The 15,247-nt window shown below is 36.7% G+C and overlaps 2 protein-coding genes across 3 annotated transcripts; one reads left to right on the plus strand and one right to left on the minus strand.

The window, feature by feature from the left end:
- Positions 1-230: 230 nt before the first annotated feature.
- LOC113323749 (V-type proton ATPase subunit G1-like) lies at positions 231-2,615 on the plus strand. 2 transcript variants are annotated; one of them, XM_026572088.1, is made up of 4 exons: positions 231-373; positions 1,127-1,228; positions 1,953-2,053; positions 2,272-2,615. In XM_026572088.1, the coding sequence occupies exons 2-4, from the start codon at positions 1,141-1,143 to the stop codon at positions 2,413-2,415; spliced, it is 333 nt and encodes a 110-aa protein (XP_026427873.1). In that variant the 5' UTR covers positions 231-373; positions 1,127-1,140; the 3' UTR covers positions 2,416-2,615. The 2 variants fall into 2 exon arrangements, with proteins under 2 accessions (XP_026427873.1, XP_026427874.1); XM_026572089.1 differs by having other exon boundaries at positions 308-373; positions 1,115-1,228.
- Positions 2,616-2,943: 328 nt separating this feature from the next.
- On the minus strand, positions 2,944-5,746 carry LOC113323161. Its single transcript, XM_026571431.1, has 7 exons — positions 5,494-5,746; positions 5,279-5,390; positions 4,664-4,835; positions 3,879-4,027; positions 3,615-3,793; positions 3,325-3,436; positions 2,944-3,229 (listed from the first exon to the last, which is right to left on the minus strand). The coding sequence occupies exons 1-7, from the start codon at positions 5,691-5,693 to the stop codon at positions 3,050-3,052; spliced, it is 1,104 nt and encodes a 367-aa protein (XP_026427216.1). The 5' UTR covers positions 5,694-5,746; the 3' UTR covers positions 2,944-3,049.
- Between the last annotated feature and the right edge of the window lie 9,501 nt (positions 5,747-15,247).

A 15,247-nucleotide genomic window follows, 5' to 3' on the forward strand; every position in this document is an offset into this window, starting at 1 on the left:
TGTAATTGCTCTCTATGGGTCCTGTTAGGGTGACCCAAAATAAAACACCTTAAAAGATCGTCCATGGTCAGGTGACTCAGGCCAGTTGAGTTCTCCACAAAGTACACTTTACAGCCATGGAGAGTGCAACTTTTGGATCAAATCAGGTCGTCTCATCAAACTAACACGTGAATCTCATCCAAAAGAAGAAACCCAAAGAGGAAACTTCCTCAAGGGCAACATCGTCAATATGTCATATCCAATAATTCCAGATTTTTTGCTTTTCCGACCTTTAAATATTGAGCAAAAGACCGGTAGAGAGAAAATTGTCTCACGTTTGTTGTTGTTCAGTTCCCCATTCTTTCGCTGAATCAAGATCTACGCCGTTATTAAGGTACGACTCCTGTTTTCCTCATATTATCACTTCTTTTTCCCTGTCCTGTTTATGTTTAACAGTAGAAATCAAAATAAAAAACCAACAAATTTATCTTCCACGAAAGATTAAAATGGGTTGAGGGAATTTGACTGAGTAGTTTAGGTTATTACTTGAGTTTTTAGCTGTTAAAATCATTATTTTGATGCTTAATATTTCAGAGTAATTTTTCCAAAATTTTTGGTGAAAATTTTCTAATATTTTCGTATTTTTGCCATTTGTTTTAGCATGATGTTCAGAAAAACTTATTGTGAGGCTTTTGCGTTAGTTAATTACAGTGTCGAACTCGAATTCAGTTTTTGGCACGTTTTGTATATGAGATTTAGAGACGAAAATAGTTGAAGACAGCGTGAATTTTTGCTCTCTATGGGTTGTTCTGTGTTGCTTAATCAGGAGTTATGTGGTCAAATTGATGAAGGCTGCAAATCTATTCGTGTTCTAAAATACGATAAGTGATTTAGTTTCCTTGTGGTTTTGAGATTACTAGTTTTCTGGTTTGCTTACTAGAATCACCTAATGCTTAGGTTTTGCTTTGCTAGGTCAATGTATGCCATTTTGTGAAAATTTATGGATATAACTAGGTCAATTGAGGGATCGGGATTGCAGTTTAAATCAAGAGTGGAGAATTATTGATAATTGCTAAAGTGGTGTTGCTTGGTTTGTTTCTATCTCACTGGCTATTTCTTAATCCTTTTTGCTTAGTTGTTGTTGTAGATTTATAAGAAAGTATGGAATCAAGCCGTCAAGGTGGTGGAATCCAACAACTCCTAGCTGCAGAACAAGAAGCTCAGCACATTGTCAATGAGGCTAGAAATTGTAAGTAACTCTCGCCTTTAATCAATTTTGTATATACAGATGTTTACATTACTCCTAGAAATTGTCAATGAGGCTAGAAATTGTAAGTAACTCTCGCCTTTAATCAATTTTGTATATACAGATGTTTATGTTGGTTAAACGTTATATGTGTGTCTGTATAAATCATGTAATGTAAATCCCTATACAAGGGACCGAGCGACCTTGTATTGAGAGAGATCTTTTGGAGAGCTTAGACAAGGAATTAGGAGAGAGAAAGATTGTTTATTCTCCAAGTTACAACTTTCTTATAATTTTGTATCCAAATTGAAGATTTAATGAATGTTCTTATGAATTTTATGATGATCACTTGAGTTGTTCTTTAGATTTCATTAAGGATGCGGTTGTAGGATTTCCTGCAACTACACTCTTGAAGTTAGCCAACTTTCTCATGATGCCGCTACTCCACAGTCACCCCACACATAGGACAACAAAAGCTTTTCCCGCTTCGTCCCTTGAACTTTTGCTCCCTGATTCACCATCACTGGCTTCTGCAACTTCGTCAGTACCCACTAATGTATCACCACAATCACATATTTGATCCACCACCTAGCCAATACGTACCATCTGCAACATCTTCTGTTCCTAATAATTTATGTCCTGCGGGTGTCACTGTAGTACAGTGGTAAAGTCACGACGGTCGTTCTAACTTGATTGTATCATCTCGGTGTCTGATTCTTGCCTACAGTAAAAACAGCTAGGTTGAAACAAGCCAAAGAAGAGGCTGAAAGGGAGATCGCTCAATACCGTGCTCAAGTGGAAGCTGACTTTCAGAGAAAACTCGAAGAGGTAAGCAAACACAATCTCGATAAAGTGAATTTGTTATTACTAGAAAACTCAACCAATTGATGAGTTTTGTTAGTTTAATTTCTTGATTTCCCTGTGAAGCTTGTTTAGACATGAAATTTATAGTACCCATAGCATATTTATCTGTTGCTGCTTTTATCATGACCACTTGAAATGCTGACCTGATATTGTGTTTTGTCTCGCCAACATTGATAATACAGACTAGTGGGGATTCAGGTGCTAACGTAAAGCGTCTTGAGCTCGAAACTGAAGCAAAGATTGGCAACCTAACTGGAGAGTCTGAGAGGATATCCAGTGATGTTGTTCAGATGCTCTTAAGGCATGTGACAAGCGTGAAAAACTGAAGTGTTTGTTGGAGGAATAACTTATTTTCCTTGTTATTTATTCAGTGAGCTTATTAAGTATCTGTCGTATTATATTTGTAATAGTTATTCGATTCCTGTTCTTTGCCAAATAAATGACTTGCAGGAATCTTTAGAAAAAAAATTCTTGATACCTAGTTTGTGCATTGAGCTGTTGCTTATACGTTAAAATCGATTTTGCATCTCGTCTTGTACCCAGAACCAGCTCTCACCACTATACTCTATACACCAGACTTGTTGCAACGTTTAATTCTGAATGGAGCTCGGTTGGAGACACTAGGGATGCCAGTAAAATCTGGAGTCATTCTTTGTATCATAAAACATCGATGCTTTAGTACCCCATTATAGACCAATCACCCATCTTATACCCAACTGAAGTGCACCTGGAGAAATATTTGTTTGAGAAAAATATCATACCTGAGATCCAGATGACTCACAAAAGCATGGGTAAAAGTTTGCTTTCAAGAAAAAATCAAGATAAAAAGTGACGACAGCGAAGAGCACAAGAGATAAAGAACACTTGCTTCGATATCATTAAACTGATTACACTTTCAAGCTGCTAAAAGCCTGCTTATTAAATAATTTCCAGGTGACAATCAAAAGCTAAATACATCAGTTATGCAACTGCAGTGACTTCCCTTACTGGATCTGGCATGCCCAAAAGGTCTTCTAAAAATGTGACTACTGGGTCCCAACATGTAAAGTAAAACACTGTGAAACTGCTATCACGTACAAGCATTGGCATCGGCAAAACATCCTTTCCGATCAATTCATCGAGAGCCAAGTCCAGATTGAGCTGCAGAAAGAGAAACAAAGTTTAACCGAAAAGAATCTAGTATTATTTTCATATAGCACATATTAGGCAGTAAACAGAGAAGTGAGAGAACCTACATCCTTAAACTCAAACATGAAATCAAGGCCTGGATATCTCTTAGATAATTTAAATTTACTTCGGAGGTACTCCCACATCTCGGCATATTCTGCACTGTTTGACCTCGCCAGGCTAAAAAGAAGGGTAAAAAAAAACAGAAATTAGTGCTCCAACAATGAGTGGTCAGGTATTTGGTGACCCAAGAAAATATCAACATTTTCAACAAGTGCAAGATGGGTATTTTGCCTTTCTGCTGATAGAATATGCTTAAACAGATTAATCAGCATGTAACAATATGAGAAGTAGTTACCTCTCAAAAAGCCCAACCCTAAGAGTATGCATAGGACTTGAATTCCGCGTGGACCACACGAGTTTCAGAGCAGCATCAGCTAGACTACAATTTGCCTTACCAACAAGTTTATTAACCTTTTTACTGGATAGATTCTTTCGGTAGTTTAATTTTGATAAACCAAACATCACTCCATCAACCTGGAACCGAAAAATGGAGCTTTAATAATATTGCAATTCCTGATCCAGGGATGAAGAGGAACCTTCTGTAGTTTGAAGAGAATACCTGCCGAATATAGTGCTTAAGAGCGACACTTTGACCAATAATACTACCAATTATTTGAATCCCAGAAGGGTTCAATTCCTGCAGCATTATATAATCAAACCCACCTTGCATCCTCACCGGCAAATTTGGCTTCTCTATCACCTCATAATCTACAATTTCATAACAAAATGAAACTTTTAAGTTCGTGATCGACCCAGATATTGTTACAGTCAGAGAAAATTGAAGAATGTAAGCTGAACAACTGATGAGAAGTACACACCTACTCTAGCAGAAGATATATCTTTAAGAGTGTATGAAGCACTATCACATCTAACATCCTGACAAGCAAAAATTTCAAGCTTGGTGGAAGTCTAAGTTTTGATCGTTTATTCAGTTTGGTTAACATAGAAGGTTACGGACATAATTATAGCCATATCAAATTATCAATTACTGTTGTTTGTACGATGACAATATGTGGGTATCAACTTGGAGAGGATTTTCATAGACATGCTTATTAAAACACCCTTAAATGACGACAAACGCCTGTTGAGGTTGCAATTTTACACCACCATCAGAGATTCATAACAAAACAGCAACCAGCATATGGACTTTCTGACATGCGACACAACTTAAAATTTTCTGAATTTTCTGACATGCGACACAACTTAAAATTTACTGATCCAGGATATGGACTTTCTTTCTTTCGTATTTTTTATATCAAAGGGAAGGCACATAGAGAGGATATCACAATCAGAGAAAAAAGGAGCGAATATAAAGTTAATGAGACGGAGATAAACTAGTCTTACTCATAGATTTATTGCACAGCATATAGTTGTTATCCTTCCTGGGAAACCCTGAAGTATGCCTTTCCACAATGTTGAGGTACTTGTTGATGTCATGATCAGGAATATTAAACAGTACAATTGATCCATAGGGGAAAACTGACATATACGAGTAACCCCCATTATTTAAGCTACCCTGCAACAAAAAATTTCCCCCAATTTCAAGTTAACATCTAGTTTGGTACATCCAAATCCAAGAATAAGTAGACACATTTTGAGATATCATTACCACCAACTTGACGGCATTAAAGAAAAAGACACTACCATCAATATTTAACCTTCAGTCCATTTGGAAATACTTAACGCAAATCAAAGCACCATAACAGTAAACAGAAATCGCCCTTTATTCCCTTATTTCACAGTTAAAATTCTCTGCCACCCACACATCCCTTTAGTATAGTTAGCAGACCAGCACCACCACCAGTACCGCCCCCTCCCCATCAGCATCCGCCACAAATTGAATTAACCAGCATTACTAGTACTACCATTTTGATTCCAAAAATCATTTTCATTGATATAACATGTAAATCAATTTGACACCCAACATTAACACAAGAAACTGAAAATTTAAGGACTTACAGGAGGAGAAGAACCAGTATCACCGAATCTTAAAACCACATTGTTAGTCGCTGGAGTAGTAGATGGTATAAAATTGACTTCATTCTCATTCACTAAACCTTTTAAATCAATACTGCAACAACAACAACAACAACAACAACAACAATAAAATCCTATTAAAAGTCAGAAAATCGAAAGGAAAACGACCAAAAAGAGAGGAGAAAAAAAATACAAACCTAGTATTGAAGAAATAAGCCCTAACAGGAATTTTGACATCTTGTTTTTTAGGGCAACTTTGATCGGCAAATGAAGTTGTCTGAGTCGAAGAGAAACATCGATGGGTGCTAAGAAGACCAGTATTGAGGGTTTTAATGTAGGAAGTAGTAAAAAATTTGAGAGATGACGAAGAAAGTTTTCCTAAATGACATCTCAACATTGTAATAATCTCCTTTGTGATTAGGTTATTCTCTGTGGTACTCCCAACTCACAAGTCCATGCTTCAGAAAATAAACTCACAAGTCCTAAACAACTTGTAAAAATAACTGGGCTAAACGTGTGGGAGCCCATGCTGGTTGTTGGACAAGTCGTACGGTGGAATCCAAGTCATTCCAAGTTTGGGAAAGATATGAAATATCAGGCTCAATGGCTTCCAAATCGGGATCATCCATACTTTTTCCAAGACTAGGATTCCATAGAAAATATCTTGAAATCCGAAAAAGTGGTAGTCTGAATTGCTTTAAATCTTTTACTTCTAAATGTAATGGTCTCCATTTAACCGTCAATTTTGTGGGCCAAGATTGTAATCGCGTTTAACGCAATTCCGAATCGCGTTTTGGAATCTATTTTACCTTCCACCATTAAACTTGAACTTCCATGATCAATTCCGAGAGTTTACGTGTCATGGAATTTGAAAGGTGGAATTCTTCCACCATAACACTTGTTCTTAGCTTAGTCACACAGATTAACAGGATTTATAAAGGGGATACCGAATCTAACGGGAATACCAATCGCTGTGCACCTCATTCCATTTTGGGTCATTGACCAAACGAGAATACCATTTCTTCTTTGTTGTTTTATAGCTGCTCAAATTGACCCAAATCACTATAAAATGAGAATATCATTACTTGTTTTCCTCAACTTCATTGAACCCTTGGTGAAACTAAACCGGCTACAAACACAACAGTTTTCTTCCACTAATTTTTAGGAGCAAAACTACACAGTTTTGTTGCTTAAATTTGAGTGAGAACCTAACCCAAAACTATAAGTAAGTCAGCCAATAATTTTTTTCCTATCATACTCCCTCTATTTTTGGAAAAGTGAAAATATCTCTTTTCCAAAAACGGAGGGAGTACTTCATTTTCTTCAAAGATCTGTTCTTTCTAAAAATGGGCAGTTACTGTTGGTTTAATGGAGAAGAAGAAATGGTGGTAAAAAAATACGTAGAAGAAAAGTATATACGGCTCTTATTTAGTATAGCCGTTGGATTAATTATTTTGAAACGGTTAGATGATATTAGAGAAGGTCACATGTTTTTATAGAACTCACATGTTAACGGTGATTTAACCCCGTTATGTACAAGAAGTTGTTTGGTCAATGGTTTGACTTAACAGTCCGTGACGGGTCAAGGTATCAACCCTTAATATTTTAAACATTGGATACCAAAGCTAGGTGTTGTATATTTATAGGGTATCAAATGTTAAATAACCCTTAAAGTAAGCTCCCCTTCTCAAAGTTCTAAAGAGAATATTCCGATCAAATTTGTTATCACGTTTAAAATAAATTCCCCTTCTCCAAATAATGAAAATCACACTAAAATTCTCAAAGTTCTGATGAAATATTTCTTTAGCCGATAATCCCGGTGACTTGTCGGTATAGTTGTCCTGATTTTTTGGATAAGAATTTTTGTTCGCTGGAAACCACTTCACTTCGTTAGGACATTACTTTTTCGCTAGTATTAAACGAACTATACTCTTCGTTGAGCCTTCCATTTATTTCGTAGGGATTATTTTGCATCTTCGTATATTTCACTTCGTGACTTCTACTTTTGTAAAAGTTCTTTTAGGAGTTGATTAGACTTCTCGGTCCTATAACAAATACTTTGGTACGAACCTTAATAATTCGTTTTGCCATTTCGTTTCTTCGTTTCCTAACACGTGGCGGGCACATCTTCTATATCCACATTCTTACTTTACGTCTCTTCAACAACTGTATCATTCCATCTCAAGTTGATTTCACTGCCCATGACTTCTGGATTGAGTTTAATCTTCAAATCAATCTAATTGAAAGAGTGTATGTGGATAGAAGTATAGCCGAGAAAGTGGGTCAAATTCTTTCTCTGGTGGGGCCTTTGGATGAGCGTGGTAAATTTAGGGCTCATGTTTTAGTTGACCTGACAATTCCTTTGAGACAGAAAATCAAAATTATCATTTTGGATGGTAAAGATAAAGAAACAATCAAGTTGAAGATTTTCTTCGTTAATATGTCACATGCATATTTTAAAAAAATTTGGATGATTAACCACATAAGTGATAGCTGTATTGCAAGGATGATAAACTACGACAAGAATACTCCAACGATTATTATTAAGGATGAACCGGTGGAAGTTAACAGTTTCAACAACAATCTTTCTCCAAACAAAAATTGAATTGGTTTTTATTATGACTATAAAACCTCGTTATTTAAGAGGGTTGGAACTCCCAACTTCACCAATTCTTGAAGAGTAAGAGAGGATATGATTCCTCGTGGGCTGTTTAGGTTAAATAATGGAAAAAAGAAAAAAAGTGAACTTCGGGCAGGGGCATTCTTTACAACTGGTTATTTATTTTTTTTGATTGTGAAAGAAGATTATATTGAAGAAATAAGAATAGATTACAATTAGACCCAGACACAAATTACAGAGATATAATTTTCGGTAGAAAGTGCAAGGACTATCGAGATAATCCAAAATGACTAAAAAAAGTTCCTTACAAAGAGTAAAAAACAAAAGCCAGGGGACACAACCTCAACCAAGCTACGAAGCCCATTATAGATACCCGGATGGAACTTCCCATCACCCAGAACCGATGAAAACCCTAACGAGATAGCATCGCTTTGCTACCATAGCCGCCCCCGACCACCATATGGACTACCACTGCCATCACCGATTCACCACTGCAGCTCTACTTTTGATGACCCTGATTATCATCGGATTAAGAACCGAGATGGGAAGCCATTTCCATCATCAAAAACCAACACTTTTGTTGGTTAAGATAAGAGATGGCTGCAAGGGATGGTTGTAGGAGATGTAAGAGATTAGAGATGAATGTAACTGATGGGTGTAGGAGATGTATAAGATGAGGTGTAGAAGGGATTGTTTTGATGGAGATTTAATTTACTTTGAGATCTGGTGGCTGCAAATATGATTTCGATTGGTGAGAGTTAACACATGATTCACTGTTTGATGGATGTAGGAGATGTATTAGTATTTCAAACTAAGATAAGGTGAGATATGGGAAGAAGAAAAGGGATATCTTCTTCAATTGAAGATAAATGGGTATGAGAAAACAGAGATTCAAGCCATGACTAAAATATGGGATAATGACTAGGGGATATCTTCAAATTGGTACATTGAAGATAGAGATTCAAGCCACGACTTAGATATGGGAAAATGAAAAGAGGATATCTTCAAATCGGTATATTGAAGATAGAGATTCAAGCCATGACTGAGATATGGGATAATGAATAGGGGATATCTTCAATAGAGATTCAATCCATGGACATGGGAAAAAGAAATAGAAACTGTGGAATAGAAGCCTTGACGGAGAATCAACAAAACAATGAAATCCTTGCTCGGATCTAGTCCGAAGACTAGTTCCGAGCAAGAGGAAGGGGAGCCGGCTGTTTGTAAAAGCTAGGGTTTGAAAGAAAGATAGAGAGGGGGAAGTTTTCAATGTAATTTATATGATGTAATCTATTTATTGAGTTGGACGGCTAGAGTTGCTCCAATCGCAATCAAACTGGCAGAGTCACAAGTTAGATTATATGATGTAATCTTTACAACTGGTTATAGGATCAACTCTTGCAAGGTACATCTAAATTGCCTTAGATGCTGGAAAATATCTTTCTAAGAAGAATTTATTCAAACCACTCCATGTTGTAATACTTCCTGAGGATAGGTGTTATAGTTTTGAAAGTGGCAGTAAAAGTTCGTTGCTCGGACTTGTAAAGATTTAAAAATAAAAATATATACACAATATTTGTCACAATGGGCGAGAGGTACTGGGACTAGGATTCCGCCAATTTCATTTGTTAAGGTTCAAATAATAATTCTTTTATCAATAATAGCTCGAAAAATATATTAAATATATCGACTATAATTTATTGCCAAGATTGATTCTCAAAATATTAGGTGTAAATGTTAAGCATGAGACATCAAATCATCTAAGTTAAGCATGACCCATCAAATCAAATCACAACTAATTAATTTAAATCATAATTTCAATTAAAATTAATGCAAAAGTCATGAAAAGAATTAAATATAATTACCCAAGTGTGAAATAAGGCTTCCTCCTTCATCCCAGTATTGGATTTTAGCTATTCATATCAAACACACACTCAAAATAATAATTCAAGCTCACAAGGTGTTCAAAAGATTGAAAAAAGATAAAAACAGTGGACCTACTACCCACAATGAGCGTCCAGAAAACAACGACAATACTTTGATGCTGTAAACAACGACACAAGCCTACTGTTGTTGGTGCTGCTGAAAATAAGACTGTCCTGGATAGTCTGTTCTTCGTGTTCTTCAAGCTCTTTAATGGCAGCAGCAACAACAGAACCCGTTCCTGGATATCGATTGTTTCTGCTCCTCAGAGGCTCTGCTCGACCCCCAACTCTCGACAACCTCTCTAGTACTCCAAGGGAACATATTTATACACCTACAGCTCGTTGAATCTCCCTCAATTACTCCATATAATCTTCATTACTCGGTGTTTAAAGAAAATATCTTTCGAATATTTTCTTCTCTGAAATGATTCTCCACGCGTTATAAGCTGTATTTCTTTCCTTGTTTAACAGCTACACACTCCTTCCTACTGCTCGGGACATCAATCATGCACTTAACACGCTAAAAATCTTCTCCAAATCACGTAATCTCGTGAACTGTTCTTATTATGCTTGTGCTGCCCTGATTTCTTCTTGTGAGTTATTTAGCCAAATTTGATCGATCTAAAGACCCATAACCTTCCTTTCTAGCCCATAAGAAGATACCCAATGAGTTTCAGCCATTGAATCGGCCTGCCACTACTTCATTTCTTCGATCGATAATTCTCCTGTACTGTGAACATTTTTCCCGCCAAAATCGATATTCAAATGAAGAAGAGGGTGTCCCCCTATCCTGTCTTGGTGTCCCCTTAGTAATTTGGGCTGAAATAGTAATTCTTGGGTTGAAATAGTAATTTTTCTGGTTTCCTCCGGGGCATTTATGGGACGTTTCCGGTACATTTCTGGGACGCCTCCAGGACATTTCTCCGGGGTGTAAATCATCACTTTTTGAGCAACTCTTTCCATACATGGGTATTTTCTCCAAAAACACCTAAACAAACATAAAAAACACCATAATGAGAACAAATGGGTACTAATAAAATACATAAAAGAGATCAAAATAGACACATAAATGCGTCTATCAAATACCCCCAAACTTATTATTTGCTAGTCCTCGAGCAAAATTTATTCTTGAAAAGAGACCGAGTTAATCTCGGGTGGGTTTATCAGAGGTGTACCCACAAAAACTAATACTCCAGAACCTAGATATCTACGAAAAATCTTGGAAAGCACTAAAGAACCTCCTTGGTTGGCATATAATTATTGACTCTAAGAGGAAGAACCCTGATGCGAAATTCCAATTGTTGTACACGAGTTTGCACTCAATCATACTAAAATTCATATAAGTGACAAAGATCTACTAAGATAGTTTCACGATGGACATCATACTCGGAGTCAGACTAATCACATGAAAAGATTAAGAAGATGGAAAGAAAAATGTAGATGGTTGAAAAGTGAACGGTGTTTCCCATATCTGTCTGAAGGCCTCTGCCAAGGTGAACCTAACCTAAATGACTGATATACCGGTCTGACTAATATTAACACACTGGCATATACAAGGGAACCAGTGGTTAATAACTTAAATCTAGATCAACAAACTGGCAAATACAAGGGAACCAGCAGTTGACTACACATGACAATAACCATTTTTTTTTAACTTAACGGCATGAATAGATCTTTTTGATCCAAGCGCATGCTTCTTGTCAGCAGATTACACGATAGTTCCCACGGGTCCTGCATTCCACGCTTGCTTAGGCGACGGAAACAGGGAGAACACACGCATATTGCTATCCAAGTGTTAATACTTATTCCGATTGGTCTAACTGGTCCGGTCTTTTTTTTTTTGGGGTAACTCAGTCACTCTAATTCACCCTAGCAGTGGTAACAACTTGAATCGTGTGCCCCACCAAATCACTTGAAATAAAAGAAAACTGAAAATAGAAAGTGAAAAGGACTCGACGAGATATGGCGAAACTATCATGTTATTGCTAACACCTGAGCTCTGTGCTTTTATGAATAGACTCTATAGATGTTTCCATCTAGTCAGATTGGTTCCTCAACTCCTAAAACAAAAATGTTTCCATCCACTTAGATTGGTTATTGCTATCCTTAATAGGCGTAAATTTCTAGGCTCCGGAGTTTATTTATTGCAACTAAAATATTTTCCCATACCCCCAAACTTAAATCTAACATTGTCCTCAATGTTCTAAAGATGAAACTAAAAGCATGAACAAGGAGAAACTGTTACCATTTGAAGCGAAAGAGATAAGGAAAGATATTACCGTGTTGCATGAGCATGGGATACCTCCCAAGAAGTGTTAAGTTTAAAGTCTTCAGCCAGACTTAGAAAAGGATTGGTCAACTCTAACCATAAAGTAACAGTCGAAATAACTATGGGTCTTCAAAACCAAAAAGAGCTGACCATAGGAAACTGCAGTGAACCAAGAAAATGGACAAGAAAAGCATGCCCTTACCTAGTTTCCTGAAAACTATCGCTAATTGCGGTTCAGGTTCAGGTTCTATGAAAGGGTCTAAATAGAATATTTTCATTGGCTGCGTTTCTTCATAGATGGGATCCGAATCACTAGGTCTTAGAGTCTGTAAAAACTCAAATACGAACTTAGAATCACGAAGTAATAACCTAAATAATTGTGGATCCTCTAAGTCAATCAGATATGACTTACATAGTTGACCACAGTGAGAGTAGTGGTCATTCTTAGGAAAATGTGTCGATTCTATTAACCTAAAGTACTTAGGCTTAGTCTCAGAACTTAATATTCGACTCATCTTAAAATCAAAAGTTCCCACAATTGGTTGAAAAGTTTTTTGTGGGAAAACAAAGTCAATCTTGGTATCATAGCCTGGGTTAACCACATCAACCAGAGGATGGGTTTCTAACAACTGAGCTTCTCTATGGACATCATTAGGTTCGGGAAAACAAGTATGAAGGTAATCTTGTAAAATGGTCGAGGCACAGATATCAAGTCCTAAGTGAAGGGACTTTCTGAGAGTTAAAGGTAAGGCACTATGAAGGTGATAATCACCCCCAAACTTAGAGTTTTTAGTGTCTCTAGATAGACTAGTTACAATCTCCCTAATTTCTGGATCATTAGATTCTTGAAAATGGTCAATTGATTCTTCTAATTTATTATCAGGTAGTGCATCTTTGCTCATCTCTACGGGTATATCTTCTTCATCTAAGATTATTGTTTCTAAGTCGCTAGACTCTAAAACAACATTTTCAGAACAAACCCGTTCCTCTAAACCACTATCGGCTTCGTAATCAAAAGGAAATACTACATCGTCTAAAACAATGGTATTCCTAATCAAATCCTCGTCCTCTTGAATATGTGAATAATCATAAAAATTATTTGGATTTGAAGTAGAAATAATATAATCACTATAAAGCTCAATTGGATTACTAGATTCCTGATCACTATGCCTACATATTTCAGATTCTTCATCACTACTATCCTCATCATCATAATAGTACGAAGATGATTGAACCTTATCTAAATAAGTAGTGTTACCAATTATAACCTCGTTCACTTGATTGTGTAAATAACTATCTTCATTCTCAAGGGTATTATTGGATACACTATATTGGCAATTCAAGTAATTTCGAGCAATTCTTTCGTTCGTCTCAGCTATCCGCTTGAGGTGGTCTTCTAAAGAAGGTTCACTCATTATTGTAGTTCTTTCGTCTATAATTATACTATTCATATCAGCTAACTTACGCGTCGACTCAGCTAACTTACGTGTTGACTCTAGTAAATAGGAATTATCAGAAGGATCATAAAAAGGACTACTTTTCAATAGTTTGATTGTATCCTCTAGAGACGAAGAACTAGTACTATAATCTTCTTGCTCATAAGACTGATACATGTGTGGATAGTAATTGGGCTCACCATGGTATGAACCATAACCTTGAAAAGGTTGGCGTTCACAACTACTATTCCCACCATGGTCATAAAAATGATGATGTCCATATTCAAATTCAGATCGATACTCATTGTATTGGCTTCTATCATACCAGTTCGATATTCTTAATTGCAAGGGAAATCTACACAACCACAAACAAGGCCGACTCGACTCCACCAAAACAAACCTAAAGATTTCTAGCAAACAAAAAGCATGATGGCTCCACTTAGATTGTTTCTAGACCAACTTCTATCTTTCGAAAGGGAATTCGTTGCAATTTGAGCAAATCCCTCTGGAATCAATCCGAGTCAAAGTAAGTTGAATTGAGGCGAGGGAAGCTCAGTGGAGCTTTGATACCCAAGGCCTCACCGCTATCACAAGGCGGCGCAGTCACGCATTCAACTCACAGAAACCATCATGAACTTTGGAGTGTGCTTAAAGAGCAACCAATATTTTTCGAATGAGTTTCCTATTAAGCTCGTTACCCTATCGGTCTCGTTCTATTCCAAATTTTAAGCTTGGGTTCGCGTTAGGTTTCGTTTTCCTAAGGCGGGCAAGAAGGGAGCGGTGATGAAATCCAAACCCTTATCTTGTATTGGCCAGGCCTTGCCCTTTACTAGGAATTTAAAAACAGTCCAAATTCGTACTCAATCAATGAATCACCTTAAGGAATACAGTAACTCGCTTACAGGAGATTCGCGAGTGTTTCGATGGACTTACCTCCCGTACCAGACGGGGGATGAACTGTTGAAGTCGACTCGGGCCACGACTCCTATGTCATGTACGAACCCGAGGGGCCGAGACGATATAGTAATCGTCGTCCTTCCCTGCACACAGTTTATATAAATTTTTTTTCTTTTTTTATAATACCCTTCCGTAGGGTTAAAAAAATAAATAAAGTCCAATTGTTTAAAGTCCAAAATCCAAAATAAATAAAAAAAAATTAAAACAGTTTTCCTCACACACTCTAAAAAAATTAAAAATTAAAAATTAAATCCTAAAATTGTCTTTTTTTCTTCTCTTTTCGCTTTTCGCTTTAAGCTTTTTCCTCTCCAAGTCCTTAGTGCTCCACTTCGAACCTGTAAATCAAAGAAAAAAAGACAAAGTAAAAAGGAACAAATAATAAAAAAAAAAACCTAAAAAAAATAAATCAATCTATATACAAGTCCGCGTCGGCGGTGCCATTTTGTTGTAGTTTTGAAAGTGGTAGTAAAAGTTCGTTGCTCGGACTTGTAAAGATTTAAAAATAAAAATTACCACATGGATGAATTAAGGCTTCCTCCGTCGCCCCAGTGTTGGGGTTTAGCTCCTCATATTAATCATAATATCAAAATACATGTATAAAGCTCAAAAGTTGATTAAAGGGAGTAAAACAATTGAACAGAAAAATTGTAACAGAAATAACTGTTGCAAAGGCGCTGTTCAACTGTTACAAGAAGAACGATACAAATGTTATGTTGTTGCAAGACCCAAACTATGACCCACACT

This window comes from Papaver somniferum, chromosome 11, assembly GCF_003573695.1.
Source record: "Papaver somniferum cultivar HN1 chromosome 11, ASM357369v1, whole genome shotgun sequence".
Taxonomy (NCBI): domain Eukaryota; kingdom Viridiplantae; phylum Streptophyta; class Magnoliopsida; order Ranunculales; family Papaveraceae; genus Papaver; species Papaver somniferum.